This window comes from Leopardus geoffroyi, chromosome E3 (assembly GCF_018350155.1).
Source record: "Leopardus geoffroyi isolate Oge1 chromosome E3, O.geoffroyi_Oge1_pat1.0, whole genome shotgun sequence".
Classification (NCBI taxonomy): domain Eukaryota; kingdom Metazoa; phylum Chordata; class Mammalia; order Carnivora; family Felidae; genus Leopardus; species Leopardus geoffroyi.
Window position 1 is genome coordinate 23,673,390 of NC_059340.1, and position 21,758 is coordinate 23,695,147.

The 21,758-nt window shown below is 44.8% G+C and overlaps 1 protein-coding gene across 5 annotated transcripts in view; it reads left to right on the top strand.

Annotated features, from left to right (window-relative positions):
• Nucleotides 1-21,469, top strand: part of USP31 (ubiquitin specific peptidase 31) — a 69,171-nt gene extending 47,702 nt beyond the window's left edge. For all 5 annotated transcript variants that reach the window (XM_045461869.1, XM_045461870.1, XM_045461872.1 and 2 more), the window contains 5 exons: nt 1,274-1,393; nt 3,653-3,878; nt 9,372-9,530; nt 10,974-11,126; nt 13,255-21,469. In XM_045461869.1, the coding sequence (XP_045317825.1) occupies nt 1,274-1,393; nt 3,653-3,878; nt 9,372-9,530; nt 10,974-11,126; nt 13,255-14,825 (2,229 nt within the window). In that variant the 3' untranslated portion in view covers nt 14,826-21,469. The remainder of the gene's footprint in view (nt 1-1,273; nt 1,394-3,652; nt 3,879-9,371; nt 9,531-10,973; nt 11,127-13,254) is intronic.
• Nucleotides 21,470-21,758: the final 289 nt, after the last annotated feature.

Here is a 21,758-nt window from a genome sequence, read left to right on the forward strand (position 1 = left end):
TGCCATGGGGGAAAAAAAACAACAACCCAGTCTGCTTCCTTTTCCTGTTACCATGCCTGCCTTTCTCCTCTTCTTTTCTGCCTTATTCCCTATTAGTGGTTTCAGCTCTTTCCCTCTCTCCATCCCACTTGCACTTCTGACACTGCCCTCTGAAACTCTCGGTGGCCCCTGGTTTGCTCAGTTCTGTGGCCTTTGCTCCATCACCATCTGACCTCTCCATGGGATCTTGCCATTCTCTCTCCTTGGTATGCATCAGAGGGAATGCTTCTGATTTGCCTATTTTTCTGACTATGCATCCTCAGGCTCTGGTGGTTTCTCAGCTTTAGTATTTCACTTAAAAAAAGAGGCATTCCCCAAGATTCTGTTCTGTGCTTCTATCTGTTCCATCTCAGTAGGCATGGTCATTCCTTACCTCATCATGTTGATAGTCCCTGATCTGGTGCATCTTCTGAACTCCAGAGGAGACTTAAATCTCTCATCAGACATGCCTCATGGGCATACCTCTAACTGAATAAGTCCCCTTCCTGAAACCCTCACCTGCAGAGATGACATATGTGGACTTGAGGCCTCAGATTGACGTTCAGAAAGACCTTGTTGGTAGCAGGATGGGGGAGGATTGTTTGGAGTGGGTTAGTGCTTGGGAGAGAGAGATCAGATAGGAGACTCCGAAGTCCAGATGAGAGCGAGGGTAGGGACTCTGAATTAAGGCCATGTTAGTGGGAATGGAGTGCAGGAGACAGGTGTGAGAGGTAGCAGGCAATTACTTTGGGTAGATGTGGAACGAGAGGAAGAGGGAAGGGTTTGAGGGTTTGGGATACCTGTCCGCCCTGCCGGTTCTGCTTTTGGTGGGTGGCAGTAGTGTTTGTTGAGGTATGACATGGAGGAGGAGGGGGAGGAAGGGGGAGGGAGGGAAGGAGGATGGGACAGGTGGAGGAGGAGGAGGACAGTATATTGATGGAAGCGCAACAGGTTGAGTTTGAGAATCTGTGGAATTTGAGGTTCTTCTGTGATGTGGAACATCCTCTGTGTAATATTTACCTGTTCAGTCATGCATTTTTGAGAGATGATTTATTCAGCAAATCTTTGGGTGCCAGCTCTGGCCAGGTGCTGCTTTTGATGGTGTTTTCCATTGACTCTGCATCCTATGTATGTGGTTTCCCGAGAGACCCGAGTTGTACCGTGCCCTGACCAAGAAGTGGGGGCCGCGGCCTCCTATAAAAGCCTCGCCTGAGGTGGTGCGTAACGGAAGTCGTGTCATGCTCCTTGTTTTCAGCTTGCCCCGGATGACGCCTGGCGGTGCCCGCACTGTAAGCAGCTGCAGCAGGGGAGCATCACGTTAAGCCTCTGGACTCTGCCTGATGTGCTTATTATCCATCTGAAGAGATTTCGACAGGTAAGGATGTCCTCTGTCACAGTGAGAAAAGCTGTGACCAAGTTTCTCATGCCTCTGCTGTGGGCTGCATGGGGGTCCTTCGGTGTCCCTGTTGGATCCAGTGTCCCTGTCCACGTTGTTACAGATGCCTCTGCCCCAGTGTCTGGGGTCATGTTTGTTCTTACCCAAAGCAAAATTTGAGCATCCTGTGGCCTTTTCAATTCAAAACATTTTAGTTCATACTGCAGATGTTTTACTTTGTTCTTGAGGATTTGCTTTAGATTTGAAAATGTTGTGCTTTAAATTTTGGCAAATGTACTTTAGGATTAAAAAAAACCACAGAGCTCCTTTCTGGGGCAGGTAGAATTCTCTTTGTACCTAAAGTAATAGCAGGTGTTACCCTGCTCCCAGAAGCGGTCACATAGTTGGGAAGATGACTCATAAATATATGCAGAGAAAATCTGATGTGAGTTGTATTGCTCCGAGTCAGTTTTTCCCAAAAGGCTGTGTGTTCCCTGAGGTTAGGGTTGTCCTGGGCAGACCCCACTGTAAGAGAGGGAAATGAGAGGGAAATGTTCAAGGAGTCTCTCAGGCCTGGCTTTAAGGTGTGTATCTGAAAGATTAGGAGTAGGCCTCTCCCAAGTGAGGTGGGGGCCGTGCTGCACACACACGGTGGCAGAGGGAGCCACGTGTGCAGAGCCCTGAGCGGAGCAGCACATGCAAGAGACTGACAGCACACCGGTTTGGCTGGAGCTCCAGAGGGTGGGGGAAGGGCAGGGGCTGGTTGTTCCTCGTGGGCAGAGTGGGATTCTGATAAAGGGTTTTAAGCAGAGAAGCAACATGGCCAAATCTGTGTTTTGAAGAGACTATTCTGGCTGCTGTGTGGAGGATGGGAGGCCACATGAATGAAGCTAGGGAGATCTGAAGGGAGCCGATGCAACCATGCAGGGGCGGGATGCTGGTGGCTTGTCCGGAGCAGTGGCTGTGGAGAAAAGACTGGAATAGATCAACAGATGTTTAGGATTTGCTGATGAAGTGGGAGTGTCTGGGGTGACAGGCACAGGATCCCTAGGTTTTTAATCATAGTAAAGAGTGTCCCGACTGTATGCAGATAGCTGCTGTGTGCAGATAGCCGAGGTTCAGAGCCCGGCCTTCTTCCACACACAAGCTGACCGATTTCCTTTGCCTTCTGTTTCTTTAGAAGAAATGTCCTCACCCTTCCAGCACCCAGATTCAAAACTGCAGTGTTGTTTTCGACTTCTTTCTTGTCCCTCCCATGTAACCAGTCATCTCTTCAGCTTGGTTGTGCCTCTGCGTTGCCTCCTGTGTGTGTCCCCTTGTCCCCATTCTTGCTGTCAGCCTGCCCGTTCAGACTTGTGATGCTTTCTAGCTGGTTGCAGTCACGTTGTCTTCTACTTGATTTCTTCACTTAAGCTGCTCCTCCCTTTGTGTCCCGTGCTGTGCACTGCTTACACAGCTTTGATGACGTTCCCTCCTCCCTCAAAGCCTCAGTGCTTGACTGCACGGCAAGGTCCAAATTCTCTGGTCTGACTTTCCTGACCATCCAGGGCTCATCCTCCCTTTCTCTTATGAACGTTTTCCTTCTCTTAATAGATCCATGGCTCCATGGGGTGGGTGTTATCCATGCCCAGTTAATTTCTTAGAGCTCCCACAGACACAAGAAACATTCAGAAAATAGCTAGTGAGCGGACAGTTGGATTTCAGAGGATTTCCCCGTGGCCTTAATGGAAGATACAGATTACCCGAGATTATCAACTAAATGAATTATTATCAACTAAATGACTATATTAAGTCAATGTTAACTGTTACTGTGCTTGTTGGAGGAGGTGGGGAGGAAAAGGGTACACTACTTATCTGGTGGCTATTCTGTGCCAGCACTAACTTTGTCTTTCATGTACAGTTTTACTCCATTACTTTTCATGCCTCTTTGACAGAGGTATCATGATGAACTGCCCAATACTGTCAGTTTGTAAGTTAAAAACCTAAACTCATCTATCAGATAAGGAAATGGAGACTCCGAGAGGCTCATCACCCCTTATATGTAGGTCATTGCCTGTTCTGCTTTGAGTAGTATTAAAACTTGTTCCTCCAGATAGTTAAAACTGTTAGTGTGTTTCCTTATTTTGTACATATCTTTGGAAACCATCAGATCGGTAACTCAAACCACTTGAGCTGTTAGGGTCCACATCTCACGCAGAATTGATCTACCATCTACTTGCATGAAAATATCATCAGAACTTGTTTTTCTTCTTGTAACAGGAAGGAGACAGGCGTATGAAACTTCAGAACATGGTCAAGTTCCCCTTGACTGGCCTGGACATGACACCTCATGTGGTTAAGAGAAGTCAGAGCAGCTGGAGTTTGCCATCCCATTGGTCTCCATGGAGACGGCCCTATGGACTCGGGAGGGACCCTGAGGACTACGTCTATGACCTGTATGCTGTGTGCAATCATCATGGCACCATGCAAGGGGGGCACTACACAGGTCTGCAGTGCGAGAGGCCGGGTGTCTGTGCTGACCGTTCCTTCAGACATGTTTTGCTTGTGACAGGGCTACTTTTGCTTTAGAACCTCACTTTCTCTTCTAGTACGCAGTCTGCCATCTTTGAGGGCAGTTTTCATCTGCTGGATCTCTGTCCAAGAGCAAATAAATGCAAATTCTTCCTTCTCTTCCTGAGTCGGACCATCCAGTAGCTGTGTGACCTGACTGGGGAGTGGTGTGTGCAGGTAGATCATGTTGTCTGGGTCACCAAGGGCTCACTTTGGTTACGTCACCCCCACCGCCATTTAGGGTTTCACTCCACTCCTTGAGGTTCTCGCTTCTCCCTTATTTGGAGTGATTAGATGAACCGGTTTTATAGTGTCTTTAAGGTGATTTGGAAGAATTTTTCCTTTTTGTTTTAAAGCTAAATTTACCTTTTTCATTTTTAATTTTTTTTTTTTCAACGTTTACGTTTATTTATTTTTGGGACAGAGAGAGACAGAGCATGAACGGGGGAGGGGCAGAGAGAGAGGGAGACACAGAATCAGAAACAGGCTCCAGGCTCTGAGCCATCAGCCCAGAGCCTGACGCGGGGCTCGAACTCACGGACCGCGAGATCGTGACCTGGCTGAAGTCGGACGCTTAACCGACTGCGCCACCCAGGTGCCCCCCTTTTTCATTTTTAAAAGGGACTTTTCGTTATATGAAATTTATACACGAGAGAGAACAGTACCATCATCCATGGGCTCATCACTGAAAAATAACCATTGGTAACATTTTTAAAAAATGTGATAAATATACATATCAAAATTTACCATTTTCACCATTTTTACATGTATGGTTCAGTGGCATTAAGTGCATTTATGTTGTAGTGCTGCCCTCAACACCATCCATCTCTAGAACGTTTTTCTTCTTCCCAAGTTGAAACTCTGTTAAACAGCAAGTCCCTGTTGCCTTTCCCACCCTCCCCCCACCCCCACCCCCACCCCTGGCCACTACTGTTCTGTCTCTATGAATCTGATTCTCTTGGAACCTTCTATAAGTGGAACCTTGCAAGTATTTGTCCTTTTTTGTCTGGCTTACTTCACGTAGCGTAATGTCTTTAAGATCCACCCATGTTACAGCACGTGTCAGAGTTTTCTTCATTTTTAAAGCTGAATAATACTATCCCATTGTATGTAGGTAACATTTCTTCCAGTGTTTTTCTGGACGTTTTGGCCATTATTTTACACTTTTGTGGTTGTACTGGTATGTTCTGTTTAGGTGAACATTCATGGGGCACCTCCCGTGTAACTTGCACTGGGTTCACATCAGAGGCACATCAGAGATGAATAGGCCTCAAACTGTGTCTTCTAAGAGTGTAATCGAGCAGGGACATATAGGACCACATGATATGTCAGATCAGTAGTGTGTAATAGGTTGTGTGGTGCACAGAAGTGTACACAGCGGGAAGAGCAGGGGGCCAGTGGAGAGGGTGGTTAGAGCAAACTGGAGGCACAGGAGAAGCTGATGGGATAGTGGCCTGCACTTCAGGACTGTACCTGCTGACAGGAAGACAATAAAAAAGTTCCAGAATCAGAAGTGTGGTGAGATGCGAGGGGTGTGTGTATGTCCCTGCATCCCAGTCTTCACACTTACCTGTTGTAACAGGAGTATTCAGTTGTCTATGCTTAATTTGTATACACACTACTTTTTAGGACCACAGGATATTCTGTTGGTGGAACTCTAATTTTATATAGCCATTTCCTGTTGTTGAACATATCTACTGTTCCTGCTTTCTAACTTTGACCATAACACTGATGAACATCTTTTAGTTTACATTCTAGTTTTGTATTTCCTTGAGATGGAGTCTCAGAATTGGAATTATCCGTGATGAACATTGGGGAGGCACGCAGGTGTGGGGGCTCTTCCTTGGACATTCGTGTGTGTGGGGAGTCCATGGAGGGCACTGCTGTTAGTCTGGCCATCTGTGGGGGTGGGCGGCCAGGACTCGGAGTTTTGCTTCCCTCACACTCAACACATTTGACATGTATACTTGCAGGCACTTCCTTTCTTCATGAACTCAGTGCTTCATGCTACAAGATTCTAGGGTACCAGTGCTTCATAAAGGTCGGGGGTGGGGGTAGAGGAAGTCTGGCTCTACCAGCTGGTTTTTCAACTGTGTGGAGTTCCCTAGCAGTCAACCCTGAGACCTCCCTGTTGGGCTCCCGAACCCCTTTGCTGGCACATTCTCTCAACCTGCTTTCCCCACGGGATGCAGGAGACAGGGAAGGTGACTGGATACAGTAATCTTATATTTTGGGGATGTGAGAGGAATGGTCCCAGCTTGGAGCGTGTCTCATAGTGGAGCGGTTTGCTTTGCCTCTGCTTGCTCTAGAAGCACGCTCAAGGAGAAGAACGAATGAGATTGAGAAGTATAAGTCTCCAGAAGACAGAGTTAATATTAATTAAACGTTTAGATATATCTTACCTAGTATTTTGGCTTAAACCAAATTTAAAATCTGGTGAGACTATATTTTGGTCTTGCATATTTTGTATTTATATTTGATGGGACCCATTTGTATAATAAATGTCGTGTGTCTAATTGGATGTTTGCCTTTGGGGTGTTACCAGTCATATCTATGTTCTTTGATACTGAGTCATAGAATTACATGCCCAGGGACTCTTCAGATGGAAAGGGGCTTAGAAATGGTTTAATTTCACTGGTTAGCTGGTGTGGTAACACCTTTGCCAGCATCCCTGGTTGGTGTTCGTCCAGCTTCAGCTTTGGTAAAGAATGTGTCTTCCATTTATAATATTGTTTCTCAGGAAAGCAGTGCAGTTTCTAGCAAGAAATTGTTGAGAAAAATGGGACAGTGCTGGATATTAACCTATCATGTTACTCTTTAAAAAAAAAAAAAAAAAGTGAGGCATGAGCTGGGGCAGAGGGAGAGAGAATTGTAAGCAGGCTCCGCACTCCATGCAGAACCCAAGGCAGGGCTTGATCCTACGACCCTGGGATCATGACCTGAGCTGAAATCAAGAGTCGGACACTCAACCAACAACACCCCTCATGTTAATCTTTATATAGAGAAGACTTTGGAAAATGCCTGAAAACCCACAGGTACTTTGGAGGCAGCATAGTTTAGTGAAAGGAACGTGGGCTAGAGGCTAGACACCTCTTCGGAGCTCTGTGACCTACAGCAGGTAATCTTACTGGAACTTGGTGACCACGCCCGTGCACTGGAACCGCTCATGCCTGCCTCTCAGGGCCTGTGTTACCTAGGAAAAGCTTAGGCTCTTTCTGCATTATTTCCCCCTTTGTGATGCTTAGGCCATACCACTGCTTTTCCAGTATATAAAATGTTTAGGGTTTTAGTTTAGAGAACATTTTAAATACCCTAGTGTTGTTGAATTCGAGATACCTTGTTTTTAAGTCCTTGTTTGGATTTTTTTTTTTAAGTTTATTTATTTTGAGAGAGAGAGAGGGCTTGAGCAGGGGAGGGGCAGAGAGAGAGAGAGAGAGAGAGAGAGAGAGAGAGAGAGAATCCCAAGCAGGTTCCATACTGTCCATACAGAGCCCGACGTGGGGCTCAATCCCATGAAGCATGAGATTGTGACCTGAACCGAAATCAAGAGTTGGACACTTAACTGCCTGAGCCACCCAGGCGCCCCTATTTGGGATTTTATTTTGCACTAGTTCTAGATATAATCAACTGGTACGTGTATAGCTAACTTGTGTATGGATTCTAGATCAAACTTCTATGAGGCAGAACCTGCCTTGTTCTTTTTTAAAATTTCCAATTTTTCACGACTCATTACTTACGTAAAAATACAGTAAAAATATCCCGGCAGTGTCCAGTTGCTATGAAAGTTTTTAAATGCTTATCTCAGTTTGAGTGCTTAGCTTGTTGTGGACTGGGACCAGTCTGCAAACCACAGTTTGAATAATACTTGTCTAGAAAACATTTGAGAAGCTAGTTCCAGAAAGAAAAGTGAGTTATCTAGTAAATACATTGTTAAACCATTAATGTGTTCCTGGGCTGCCTTAGTTGCCGTGCTGTGACTGGGAACAGACTGTCCTGGAGAGAAGCCTACTGATGCTAGTGCAGGGCTGCTCTGTCACCTTGTCTCGGGGGCATGTCCCACTCCAGAACAGCCGCCATCTCCCCAGCTGGGTCGTTTATACGTTAGGCCTGACCTGCCCACTGACGAGTTGCTGTTTTACCAGCTCCCCGTGCTGCTTCTGTCTCTATTTCTCTCCCCTTTCTGGTCCCAGGAGTCCATGGCTGTACATGGCTTCCTTCCCCATGATCACAGATTCTTATTCTGCTCTTTTTTGGGACCTGTCTGGTTATAACCCATCCTCGCCTGTATCCCCTTTATCTCTTAAGGCTCCATACTTTACAAATGTCGTTGTGGCCTGTCGAGGGAGTCACTCCTGGTGCCTCATGGGACCCTGTGTGCCCTGCCCCTCAGGCATTCATATAAATATTCTAGCCCTCATTTATTATCACCCAATAAGTGGGTATTTTTAGGAAGTGTGATAAGGTACTCCTCTGAATCAATTTTATCACACCCCTTGACATATCTTTACAAGATCACGTGGCTTCACAAACACTAAGTTCTTGTCTTTTGCTGGTACTTGAATGTTCTTAATTTCTATTTCAGGGTTAGAATTTGAACTGGAGAAAAACACACATGCATTCCTGAGCTCAAGTGTTCTTAGTTTGCCAGGGTGCTTCCACTGGGCATTACGTTGTTCATACTACCCCTGAGGGAAGCAGGGTGGGATAGGGTTTAAGTGCAAACTCAGGGACTAGATACACCTGAAATGAGCTGGGCCCTGTCCTTCACCAGCTGCTTGACCTTTGGGCAAGCTGGTTAATCTTTTTGAACCTCTGTAAAATGGGAACAACAGAATAAATCTCATGGGATTAATTGAGGTATTTGGCACATAATAAGCACTAGCTGCTGCTATTATTAGTATCATTATTTCTAGTCCTATTTTCTATCTAATAAACACTGAAATGTTACAACATACTTAAATCAGGGTTTTCCAGCTTCAGCACTCTTGATAGTTTGGCTGGATAATTCTTGCTGTGGGGACTGTCCTGTGCATTGTGGAATGTTTTGCAGCATCCTTGATCTCCACTCACTCAGTGCCAGTACTACCCTGTCCCCTAGTTGTGACAATCAAGAATGTCTCCATTTGTTGCCGGATGTCCCTAGCGGCGCAAAATCGTCTCAGGTTGAGACCCACTGCCTCAAGTAAATAAGTACGTTGGGCTTTCTAAGATTAAGTAGAATTTTGTACATTTGGAATAGTTTGGAATGTCTTGAAACATTTTGCCTGAGCTCACAACCCAATTTGGATTTTTTACCACTTTGTGTGTAACTACGTGCGACCTTAAAAAGCTCTTGAATGAATTAGATGAGCCAAAGAGCTGGTCTGTGGGCAGAGTGGAGCGGCCGGTGCCCCCTCCCCTGGTACTGATGGCGGGCTCTTTTTGGCAGCCTACTGTAAGAACTCTGTGGACGGCCTCTGGTACTGCTTCGATGACAGTGACGTGCAGCAGCTGTCAGAAGATGAGGTCTGCACACAGACAGCGTACATCCTTTTCTACCAGAGGCGGACAGCTATTCCATCATGGTCGGCCAACAGCTCAGTGGCAGGTAAGGCCAGCCATTCTTCAGCAGCTTCTTCCTAGAGCAGAAGATTGTAATGGTCCAGAGAACTTCTCCACAAGGTCTCATGAGTCTGTTGTGTTGATCAGATAAATTCTCACATTTGAGTTTAACCTGGAAACCAAAATGACTGCAGTCAAGGAAATGGGGGTGGAATGTGCGAACCAGCAGAGTTCCCACAGAAGTGGGTAGCGCCAGTCTCAGAGTGAGCTTGCCATGTTTGCTTGTGGAACGAATGAATGAAAAAGCGGTATGGCTGCCACACTAAAAGCAAGAGGGAATGAGACCTGGCTTTGCCATGTTTCGGTCGCATCATCTGGAAGCACGTCACATCCAAGCCACATATTTAAGCATCTGTAATGTGGGTGTACTAATAATATCTGCCTCATGGGGTCATTGCATGCATCAGATTACATAAATGTACGTTAGAGCCTTTTAGACAAAGTAAAAGCACCATTAGAAATCGTTCTTTTTCCCGATGAGGTCGGCCTGTTCGGTTGGAAGAGTTGAAGGCTATAGTAATGATAGGTGGGCTGGATTTAGCTGGATGGGGTTTAGTCTGGATGCAGCCACGCGGTCCAGACAAGGTGACGCACGCTCCTTAACGCAGTGTCTAAGAGACTGTGACCGACAACGGAGACATGGTAACATCGGATCATGTTAGAGAGTATTCACCCTGAATCTCCTTGAAGCTTGTGAGGGATTGGTTTGAAGCCGCTGAGAAGAGGAACCGCTGAACCGAGTGAACCCCTGCTGGAGTGAAGCCCCACTCAGTGCACCCACCCCTCAGTAGCTGCTCACCCTGTTGAGAGAGTGAGAACTCCAGTGCTCTAGTGCCTTCCCTCAGTGCTTTCCAGATTCTGAGATATGCTTGGAGATTACACCCTCTTGAGGTCTACTTGAGTCTTGTTCTCAGTTTCAAGAGCAGTTTATGTTGCTCTGGAATTTAAGGGTATCCCTGGAATGGACAGTACAGATGACATACAGCCTAGGTGTGTGCATGTTATGTGTTTGTATGTTAATATTGTGAAAACGACTTAACAATTCCACAAAGCAAGCTAAGAAATAACGGTGCACTGCCACTTTTATTTGCTCTGTGTCAGAATTTTTACTGTGTGTACTTAGAACGGTGCCTGGCAATAGGTGCTTAATAACTATTTGCAGAATGAGTATAGATGATTCTGTTGCCAGCACTTAAGATTTGCACTTTGCATTATGAAGTGTCCATGCCAATACTTGCATTTTATTACTATAAACATGAGCTGGTCTGCCCTCCTTCTTTTCATCTTGATGGGATATTCAAGCAGGGGTCTGGGAGGTAAGACTGACACAGGCCACCCCAGCTCAGGCGCTGCCCCTTCACACGAGTGTGTGCCAGGGAGCCAGCCTGGGACTCCAGCCTGACCCCAGTGCCTGCTTCCTTTACTGCAGGCTCCACCAGCTCCTCCTTGTGTGAACACTGGGTGAGCCGGCTCCCGGGGAGCAAGCAAGCCAGCGTGACCTCCGCAGCGTCCTCCAGACGCACCTCTCTGGCCTCATTATCCGAGTCGGTGGAGATGACCGGAGAGAGGAGTGAAGACGATGGTGGGTATGGGTTTTGTGACAGATTTCCAAAGTGGCATCTCACGGACACGGCACAGGGTCCCTCACGCTTAGGAGCTAGGCCCCAAGAAGATTGTCGGAGAAGGTAAAAGGGCTGTGTGGCTGTACGGTCATAAGTACCATTTTATATAAACCTGGTTATTCGCTTTTCCTCTGTGAGCTCTAGGATGAGTTTCTCCTTGTACTTCATTATTTTCTACTTCTAAGGCTTAGTGTGGAGGCTGGAGCTTTAACTCTACAATAAGGGATACATTTCTTTCAGAGCGCTTTCCAAAGTGCTCGGTGCTTTGCCCAGGGCCACCTGGCGAGGAGTTGCTGTGCTCGCCCAGTGTGGGGGCTTCCCGGCTCTCAGCTTTTCCCCTTTCCACTGCCGTTTCCTTTACAGGAATTTGTGGCATGTTCTTTTAAGTGCAGAAGCATCTAGAACAGAAACTCTTGACTCTGCATGAAAGAATTCTGAAGATGGTCACAGTACGGATACTTGGGGAAACACAATACAAATAGAACCATGGGGTTTTTTTGTTTTTTTGTTTTTGGGTTTGTTTTTTTTGTTTTGTTTTGTTTTGTTTTTTACCTTCACTTACGCTTGAGTAATGGCAGCCCTCAGTTCTGACAGGAACCCCAGGTGGTGCGGGAAGGATCAGGCAGCCCTTGCATTGAGGCTGGAGGAGGTGAGAGTGAGCTCAGCTTCTCTAATGAGGACAGTGACTCATCTCCCAAGCCTGCAGCCAGCATGTCGGTTGCTGTAATCTGCATCTAGTGATGGGTAATTGTGAGACCATGAAGTGAAGGAAAACTGCAGGAGGGTGGACGGGGGCCGCCAGGCCAGGGAGGTCTGCCTCATTGTAGCTCCAGGCCCGCTTGCTTTTCTGGCTTGTTGCCTTTTGCTTTGTAAAATCACAAGAGTACTGGGCAAGAATTGCTAACAAGCTCCTGATACTTTATGAAAATCCGACCACTGAGTCTTTGCTTTTTCAGGTAGAGGTTTTTCTCAACACAGCTTTTTAAACTTAGAATTCACTGTTGTTTTAACAGTAAGCTGGTTTGTCCCTGGTCTGTTTTTAGACAGTGTAGTTGGTGAGATCAGTATCCTCTTAAGCATCATCATCACAGTGGTGCCAGGGGGTGCCCACAGAACAGAGCCTGTCTCCGAGGATCTTATCTGGACAGAGCTTTATAAATACTGCAGCCACAGTACCAAGTGTGTATGGAAGTTAATTTAGAATCTTTTCTTTGGAAGGAAGTTTTAAGGCACTCAGAATACAAGTATGTAGTTCTAATTGTGAACATTTTCTTCGGAAGTTTGAAATCACTCAGGATACGAGTGTATTGTTCTAATTATGATTGTCATCTCTAGAAGTTTGAAGTCAGGATAGGAGTGTATCGTCTCTGTTCTTTTTCACCGATCTGCTGTTATACTCAATAATGACAGGCCAAGCTGCATGTGGCATTGAGTTGGGGGCAAGGATTTGTGTTTCTGGTATTAGCTCTGCCTCTAATTTTGTGTAATCTCGGGCAGAGACTTCACTTCTGTGGGCTCGGGCTCTGGATGTCCTTAGCTGGGTCAGTAGCTCACACTTACTGTGCATGTGTGGAGTGCCACGTGGGCACAGGACTTTCAGGATTTTATTTAGTTCTTAACAGTAGTCCTGTGAGTTAGAGCAGGGATCAGCAAGCAACAGCCTATGGGCCAAGTATGAGCTCTGCCTTTATTTGTAAATAAGGTTTTATTGGAACACAGCCACTCCCATTTGTTTATGTGTCTTCTCTGGTTGCTTTTGTGCTGCAGTGGCAGAGTTGAGTGGTTGGCCCACAAAACCTAGAGTGTTAACTGGGCCTTTCCAAGGGAGGTCTCCTGACCCCCGACATACAGAAAGAAGATCGATAGTTTGCCGATCCCTGAGTTGGAATGTCCCTATTTTATGGATAGGGGCCTGAACTCCGAGAAGTTGCAGTCGTGTGGCTGCTCCTTGACCCCAGACATGCTGGCCCTGAAGGTCATGCTCCTGTCATTCCACCAGGCTTGCCTTCCTTCCATCTTCAGTATCTTAAGGTGTTGCTCAGACATGTTTTCGGTGTAGCTTAATGCTGTTCTCTCTGCTGCATTCAGGAGGTTTCTCAACTCGACCATTTGTGAGAAGCGTCCAGCGTCAGAGCTTGTCATCCAGATCTTCTGTCACCAGCCCCTTGGCCGTTAACGACAATTGCATTAGACCTTCTTGGTCCCTGTCTGCTAAGCTGCAGATGCGCTCCAATTCTCCTTCCCGGTTCTCAGGAGACTCTCCGATCCACACCTCTGCCTCCACCTTGGAGAAGATCGGGGAGGCAGTGGATGATAAGGTCTCCATCTCTTGCTTTGGCAGCTTGAGGAACCTTTCTAGCAGTTTCCAGGAACCAAGTGATAGTCACGGCCGACGTGAGCACAAGGCTGTGGGTCGGGCCCCTCTGGCTGTCATGGAAGGCGTGTTTAGAGATGAATCAGACACCCACAAATTGAACTCCGGTGTTTTAGACACACAGAGCAAAAACTCAGCACAAGGGGATTGCGTGCCCCCCATCTCCGATCCTTTTGATAATAATAACCAGATTGCTTATGTGGATCAGAGCGATTCTGTAGACAGCTCTCCAGTCAAAGAGGTGAAACCCACGAGCCACCCAGGCTCCCTTGCAAAGAAACCAGAGAGCACAGCCAAGAGCTCTCCCAGCTCCAAAGGCGCTTCTGAGCCAGATAGAAGCTTGCGGAAGGGGAGACCAGTCTTGGCAAGCCAGGAATCATCTCTTTCAAGTACATCCCCTTCTTCTCCTGTTCCTGTAAAAGTTTCTATAAAGCCCTCCCGCTCCCGAAGCAAAGCAGATTCTTCTTCCAGAGCCAGTGGACGGCATTCCTCCCCTGGCCCTGCCCAGCCTAGAAAGGAGTCCTCCCCCAAATCCCAAGACTCCGTGTCATCTCCTTCGCCCCAGAGGCAGAAGTCCTCTTCCTCCCTCGCCTACACTCCTTCCTCCGCATCTGCCAAAAAAGCCCCCGGCCCGGCTGCAAGGGGCCCCTTCCCTCCTGGGAAGAGCAGGACTTCAGACAGGAGCTTGAGTAGAGAGGGCTCCAGACAGAGCCTGGCTTCCGACAGAGCCAGCGTCACCTCCAGCTCCAAACCCAACTCCCCTCGGGTGAGCCAAGCCAGGGTAGGGGAGGGCCGAGGAGACGGAAAGCACGTCAGGAGCTCCTCTATGGCCAGTCTGCGCTCCCCCAACACAAGCATGAAGGCTGGTCTGAAGAGGGACAGCAAGTCAGAGGACAAGGGGCTATCCTTCTTCAAGTCAGCCTTGAGACAGAAGGAAACCCGGCGGTCAACTGACCTTGGCAAAACAACCTTGCTCTCCAAGAAGGCCGGCAGTAGCTCTGCCAAGTTGGCCAGTAAGAATGCCGTGGATGACAAGGCAGAGAAAGGCTATCAGCCTGCAGGTTCCCAGCAGCCAAATGCAAGTGTAGTTGGAAAAGAGCAGCTTGTCTCCAAGGACCCTGCTTCCGCTAAACATTCCCTGCTGTCTGCTCGCAAATCTAAGTCTTCCCAGCTAGATTCTGGAGTGCCCTCATCTCCTGGTGGCAGGCAGTCTGCTGAGAAATCCTCAAAAAAGTTATCTTCTAGCATGCAAACCTCTGCACGGCCTTCTCAAAAACCTCAGTGATGTTTCTGCAATCCAAGTGTTTTATCTGTAAAGATGTTTATTTATTTAGAACCCCTTCCCCCCACCAAAGCCCTCTATGCTTTTGTTTTATATGTTTTAGGTCACGTGCCTGACGTGCGAGTGTGTGTGCGTGTGTGTTTATGTGTGTGTATGTGCGTGTGTAGAATTCAACTGCAAATTGTTAAAAGCGTCGCCTTATTCTGCCATTGAACCAAATAACAGCCATAGGCAAAGTATTGATACCAAGCTAACTGGAATCATTGTAGACGAGACCCTGGGCGGTCCCTTTAGCAATTGTACATATTTCTTTCTAGAGAACTCTAATGACTTTCGTTGGACACTAGGGTTTGGAAACCTGTGAACCAGTTAAGCTGTCATTAGTGTGTGCTGTAGAGGGATCGGTTATTTGACTTGGGTTTCATCTGAGCAGGATTTGTCCTCACAGCTGATTGTCATGTGGCACCAGGAGCTCTAAAAACTGTGACACTAACAAACAAACCGAGAGAAGACTGTGGCTTTGTGCACTTTGGCCCCATCTACCAGTCTCTGTGAAGGGCAATATTTTAACACTAATGTTTCTCAGGTATATACTCAGCTAGTCTAGGGTGGATGCGCATCAGCAAGAGGGTTAACCAAGAAGGTGGCCTGTGGGTGACTGTCCTTTCTCCAACTGCCACAGATAGAAGTTTCTGGAGATAGAAATGAAGTCCTTCATAACTGCAAAGATGTGTGTACTACACGCTATCTTGGTTCTTTGGAGATGTCCTAAGGGGTGGCAAGTTGGACGGCCAGAAAGCCAGTCACTAGTTAATTTTGTTTTCCTTCTAAATTTGCTAGCTAAGGCCATTGGGATTTTGAAATGTAGTAGAGCAGTTAACACCTTTGAAAGATGCCTGGAAAAAAAAAAAAAGGATTCTGAACCGGATGCATGAATTTGTACCATTTCCCTTCTCTGGTGTTGCTTGTTCCTTGTGTTAGAAGCCAACAGCTCCATGCTGCCCTGGGTGCACATGCCCACATTTCTTATACCTTGGGGAGAGGAAAGATGTTGCCTGATGCCAAAAGTCAGTTGATGGTGTGTTGGAGTGATGTGTGACAAAGTATTACTTGTGTGCTTCTGATCTGCCTGGCAAAGTTACAGACTGCTTTTCAGTAAGTCATTTATTTTTTCTTAGTGGTTAAGATTTCATCTCTTACCCAGAACTCACAAGCAGGATTGGAGCATGTTCCGTCTGGCATTGTCAGTGAGAAAACAAGGGAACCTCACAGAAATCTCACAGATAAGCAAGATCATAGTTCTTCAAGCTTTCTGGAGGTATCCTGGAAATTCTTAGCCTTTTTTTTTTTTTTTTCCATTTTTCTATTTTTCTTTTTTTTTTTAATGTCAGGAGAGCCATGGTCCTGATTCTCTTTGAATAGCATTTGTCACTTTGCCATGAGATACAGCATGCTAAGTTTATATGCTTTTAAATATTAACTTTTAAAAAAAAATCATAAACTTTCCAGTTCTTCCTGAATTCTTGGTGCACAGATCCATTTATAATCTCCCTTTTCAGTATTGCTGTGTGTGAAGTAATTAGAGCACATACACATGCACAGCTATGAATTCTGCACTGCCTTTTGTTTTGTTTTCTCCCCATAAATACCTCTTGGGAAATATTTCCAGTAGGTTTCTTAACTTTATTTTGCTGCTATTTGAGCATTAGCAGGTAACTTGCAAGTCTGGAGGCCATTTTATGTTGAGGGTAGCTGGAATTTTAGACCCTTGCAATATTTAAGACTTAGATACTCAGCCTTGTGAAAGTTACCTTGTGCTCTGTGAATCTCATCGAACGTGAGCCTGTTGCCCAGTGCACTCAGTCCTGTACTCGCCCCTGCACCGGGTGTCCCTGTTTCACTGCGCAGGTGGCTGTGGGTTCCTAAAGCAGCATCCCTCTCCTCTGTCATAGTGTAACTGCCGCTGACTGGCTGCCTGCAGTGGTGTTATTGCTGCCAACAGCACACCAACAGCCCTGCGAATGTTTTGCCACCGCTGGTTTTTCTGTGTTGCTTTTATTTCCTGGAAAGGACGCACCAATAATGGGATCGTCGGTAGCAGGAGTTTGATTTGAGCCTTTTTCTTTTAATAGGTAAATCTCATTTGAAATCTCCTACCTGAAGCTCTGAAACAGTCTTAGAATTAAAGTTTGACTACACAGAGGGTTTTAATAACACCTTTTCCTGAGGCTGTTATCAGTTAAGCATTAATAGAATCTGGTTTAATTTTCACGTGGCAAATATTTTTATTCTTGTATCCTCCAGGAATGGATTTCCCATTATGTCTAGTGTCTTAAGCACACACACACACACACACACTCCAAAAAAACACCTCTACAAATTTCTTTAATTTTCTATGGTATCTAGAAATAAAATTTCAGTATCAGTAAATTATATGTCTATGGAGTTTAGTCCTTCTTCCAGATTTAAATGAAAAAGTACTGTGGTATTGTCAAGGTAACTTTAAGCTATTCTTCCTGTGCTTGCTAAACAATGAAAATCTCATCCCCAACTACTAGGTATAACCTTTAAGACACAGAAAAGGAGATTTGCCCAGAAGTTTGGAGGTGTTCTTTGAGGTGTGAAATATCTTATGGGAAAATTATTACTTGATTCAATTCAGTTGTTTGGTAGGTTAGGGACTTGGTGTTTGCTTTCCTTTTTATTTTCCTGGTAGCATTTGGCACAGAAGCACATCTGCTTTGGGGTTAAAAATCATCTGTTGAGGATGGTGGGCCTAGGTTTCTGGTTGACAACTGAGTGGGCCTGACTAGAGCAGTCATTTCCTGGTGGACACAGAATAATCCCTGACAGTAGTGTTACTCTGTAATGTTTGTTTGCTTTTAAAAAACTTTATTTTTGATTTCTTTTCCTGTAAACATGCAGTGCACTGAGGCTATTCCATTCCTTAAGACAGCCCTACACCTTGCCTTTGTAATCTCTTATATAACGTGGAAGCACAAAGAAACTGCTAAGGTCACGTCATCTCAAGATCATCTCCCAGCCCTTGTATTTTCCCATCCTAAAAGCAGCCTAACTGAAAGTAAGTCATACCTCGCTGGACCAGTAGAAATTGATGTGGGTGTATTTGTGGTCTGGTAAAACATTGTAATTATCTGTGAGGCTGTCCTAAACTCTTGCAATCATTCTTTCCTCTCTCATTCATTCATTCTGCAAACATTCGTTGAGGGCCTGCTTTGCTCATAAAGGCAAGCTGAAAGCTTCAGGAATTTGCTGTAGCTGAGGAGCCCTGGGAGCACAGCCGATGAACCAGGGGATGCCGGTGAGGCCCTAGATGGAGTGACGGTCCCCCGAACAAAAAGATCAGGTGGATTCTGGTGAACCGGACAAGGCCTGTGGTCCTCTTGAGCAAGTCTCTCCTGTTCTGGAAACCAAAAGTGCCCTTCTTCATCTTCAGAGACATTTTACTCTTACATCCACTTTTTCAGACTGAGCTGTCTCTACGAGTTAGCGGTTGAAAATCCATTACAGAATCACTTTCCATTAGAATTTGGTCATCCACATTTGTTTAAAATAGATGTGGGGATTGGGGGGTGGGGGACAAATTGCCATCCCTCTAAATAGCTATCATGCTAAAAAGTAGGAACAGTATGTAAAGGAAGCAGTAGTGGCAGCCTTTAGGAAAAATGGAACAGAGAAGAGCTGTGAACAAAGCTCACTTATTTCAAATAAACATGTTTTTAAAAATAGATTGACATCTGATGTTACATTTCATTCTGACAAATTACTGAACAGCTGACGTTATTGTTTCCTATGTAGGTTATTAGAATTATTGGATGCTATGATAATTAGCGTTTCTGGGTTGGATTTTTGAGATAGTATGCAAATCATAAGCACAGTTTCAATAAAACACATATTCTGTGAGGCATGTTGAACTTGTATTATTTGGAATTGAGAGGAGCAAAACTTGCTGACAAAACAGTGCCCATATCATAAACAGAAAGTAGCTGTTCCTGCACAGACTGTCCGTCTTTACTTTCATAAAGGGTACATAATTGTTAAACCTGACTACATCTTTTGGGGGGAAATCCTATGCTTTTATTTAAATGAACACTTAGTGTTTCACACTGCCTTTTGATCAACTCTCCAAGTGTTTGTTTTGCAGCTGCAATTTGAGCGTGACCGGTCATTTCCGCACCCCCCACCCCAAGTAATGAAAACAATTTTGCATGGCCTCCATCTAACCCAGAAAGCATGTTCTTACCACCTATGCAAACAACGAATACAAAATGTGGGGTACACTAAATGTGAATTTTACAAAAGGCGATTCTTGGATTATGGAGCTCTATTTTTGAATTTGTAATTTTTTACATGTGGCTTAATCATCAATAGAGAAGAGCATGAATGTGTTTTCTTGTTTTGCTTTGCACATGTTTCTCTTTGCTGATTTTTTTTTATCGTTGGCAAGATTGTATGAAAATACGTATTTTGCAAGCACGAGTGGAATTGGATATGTGAACACACACGGGTTTATATACTGTATTTAGCCTGAAGACTTTCCTAAAGTATTTTGTTCTAAAAATAACCTGCCATTTTCTATAGATTTTAATTTTTTATATCTTCTAGGGTTCTATCGTGGTCACAAGGAGAGAATGTGGCTTCTAATAGTGCTAACAATTTTAAAATGCTTTTGTAGAGACTTAGAGCTGTTTTGGAAAGCTGTGGAGCTTCGCAGCCACTGGTCACAATAAGAATAAGCTCATGGAACTTAGGGTAGCAGTCTACAGTGGATTAGGTTCTAGATCCATCTCACATTCATTTAAAAACTGGTGTTTCCCAATTTTGGAGGGAAGGGAGATCCATTGCAGGCTCGGGAGGCTTTTTGAGTCTCATACGTGTACTTTCCCCAAGATTCTGTTAAGCCTCTTCTGAATGACTTGTCTGAGATTCTGATACCCAGCATTCACTAGAATCATCTAGAGAACTTTTAAAAATGCTTGGGTCCCACTCCCAAGCTTTTGATCTAATTAGTATAGGGGCAGGTCCCAGAAATTGCCGTACATTTTAAAGCTCTTGGGGGTTTCTGATATGTAGTCAGAACTGAGAACCACTGTGCTTACACCATCCCTATGGTGAGAATCACTGCCATGTGAAGCACTCAGGAGTGACTCAGACTCCTCTGTTTCGTTGGAGAAGAAAGGAAAAAAAGATTGAGAGTTACTGATATTAACATCCTGTTTGAAATAAGGGAGTCTTTCTGATTTGAGGCCCTGTTTGGGAGCTTGGAGCATTTTGTGGGCAGCCCAGCACTTTTGCCACTCTGGTGGGATTTGGTGGTCTTTAGTTTGCTAGATGAGACAGAGTTCCCTGTGGGGTGTGCATCTTTTCCAGAGCCTTTTCCCTGGATGCCACCACAGGACCAGACCCACAGGGGAGTAGGGAAGTCATCCTGAGTTTAAAAATGCTGAAGCGAAGCCTTCAGTGGCTTGGAGAACCTGTCCTGATTTTGATGGAACAATTGTTTCTGTAGTAATTACAAATAGCCGACTCCAGGCTGCCACCTAGTTTCCTAGTTAGCTCATTCTCTACTTCTCCACAGGGTAGTTTCAGAAGTGATTTTACTTTTAAAATGACTGTAAAGCATTTTGTTTGGAGTCTTTTTTTTTTTTTTTTATTAACCCCCAGTATTTATTCTTGTAATTAAAAAAAAAAATCAAATAATACTCATCTAAAAATGTGGCAATAATGTTACCTATGGAGGCAAATGAAATTTACTTTTGATCTGTGGTGAGCTGCACTTACAACATCTTCAAAGTAGTCTGCTATGCTTTTTCAGGTGGTTTCATCCTGTTGAGCATTATGCTGCCTACCAAAAAAAAAAAAAAAACACACACACACACACAATTTACCTGGTGTTTTCAACATTTCAAGGAGTGAAGATCTAAGTAGAAATCCAAATTGGAAATCCTCCTTTAGAAAAGCCCCTTGAAGCAGAGTTCCCTGTCGCGACGGTGAAAAGGCAGTATGGTTTCCTAGGTGCTATTCTAAGTGGTGTGGTGTCATGACATCAAAGGGGAAGGCAGATCCAGTGTTTTCTGAAGCTCAGGTTCTCTTCTGTAGGCCTTTCGGATATGTGTTTATGTTCCCTATCGGTTTGCTCACCAACTGTGCCTCTCACCACTGGTTAAAATCGAATTCAAGCCCCATTACCAAAATCGTTTCTTCATTGAACTCCTCAGTGTCACACTGGAATTTGTGTAGTTGTCTCACAAGCTGCATGTCCTGTCACTGTACACGCAATGCTTTGGTACTGTTCATGCACCATTCGTAGTGATTTCTGTATGATTTTCTTGTTTTGTTGTACGGTAATAATGGAAGGCAGGATGTCTTTCCTTGAGGCCGAAGAAAAGTGTGTCATTTTAAATTATTTTAGAACAAGTGCATGAGATGTGTCACTGACTTCTGTTATTTATTTGTATGTTTTATTATTCCAGGTGTATGCACTTTTAAAAAGCAAAATTTATATTTTTATGTTTAAAACGTTTTATTTCTGGAACAGCAGTTGATTATATAGTATACAGTTGGAATTAAGAGAAAAGTGGAAAATGTAACAATATAATAAATTTATTACATGATGCCCTCTTTAAGCCATATTCCTCTTTCTCCCCCTTACCAACATGTATCTTTTTGGTATTGACTAGCCTTGAAAATTAAGCAGAAATTATCTTTGTACCACACTGATCTCTACAAAACTCTTTAGAACCGTAGTGTTAAATGAAAACAAGCAAGTTAACAGAAGGATATAGATACTCTATATGTAAAATTTTAAAACAAAAAAATCACATCTATGCTTAATTTAATTTTCACAGTTGGGGATTATTATTCCCACTTTTCCAAGAGGCAGATTGTCCTCGGCCATGGGGCCGAGCAAGAACT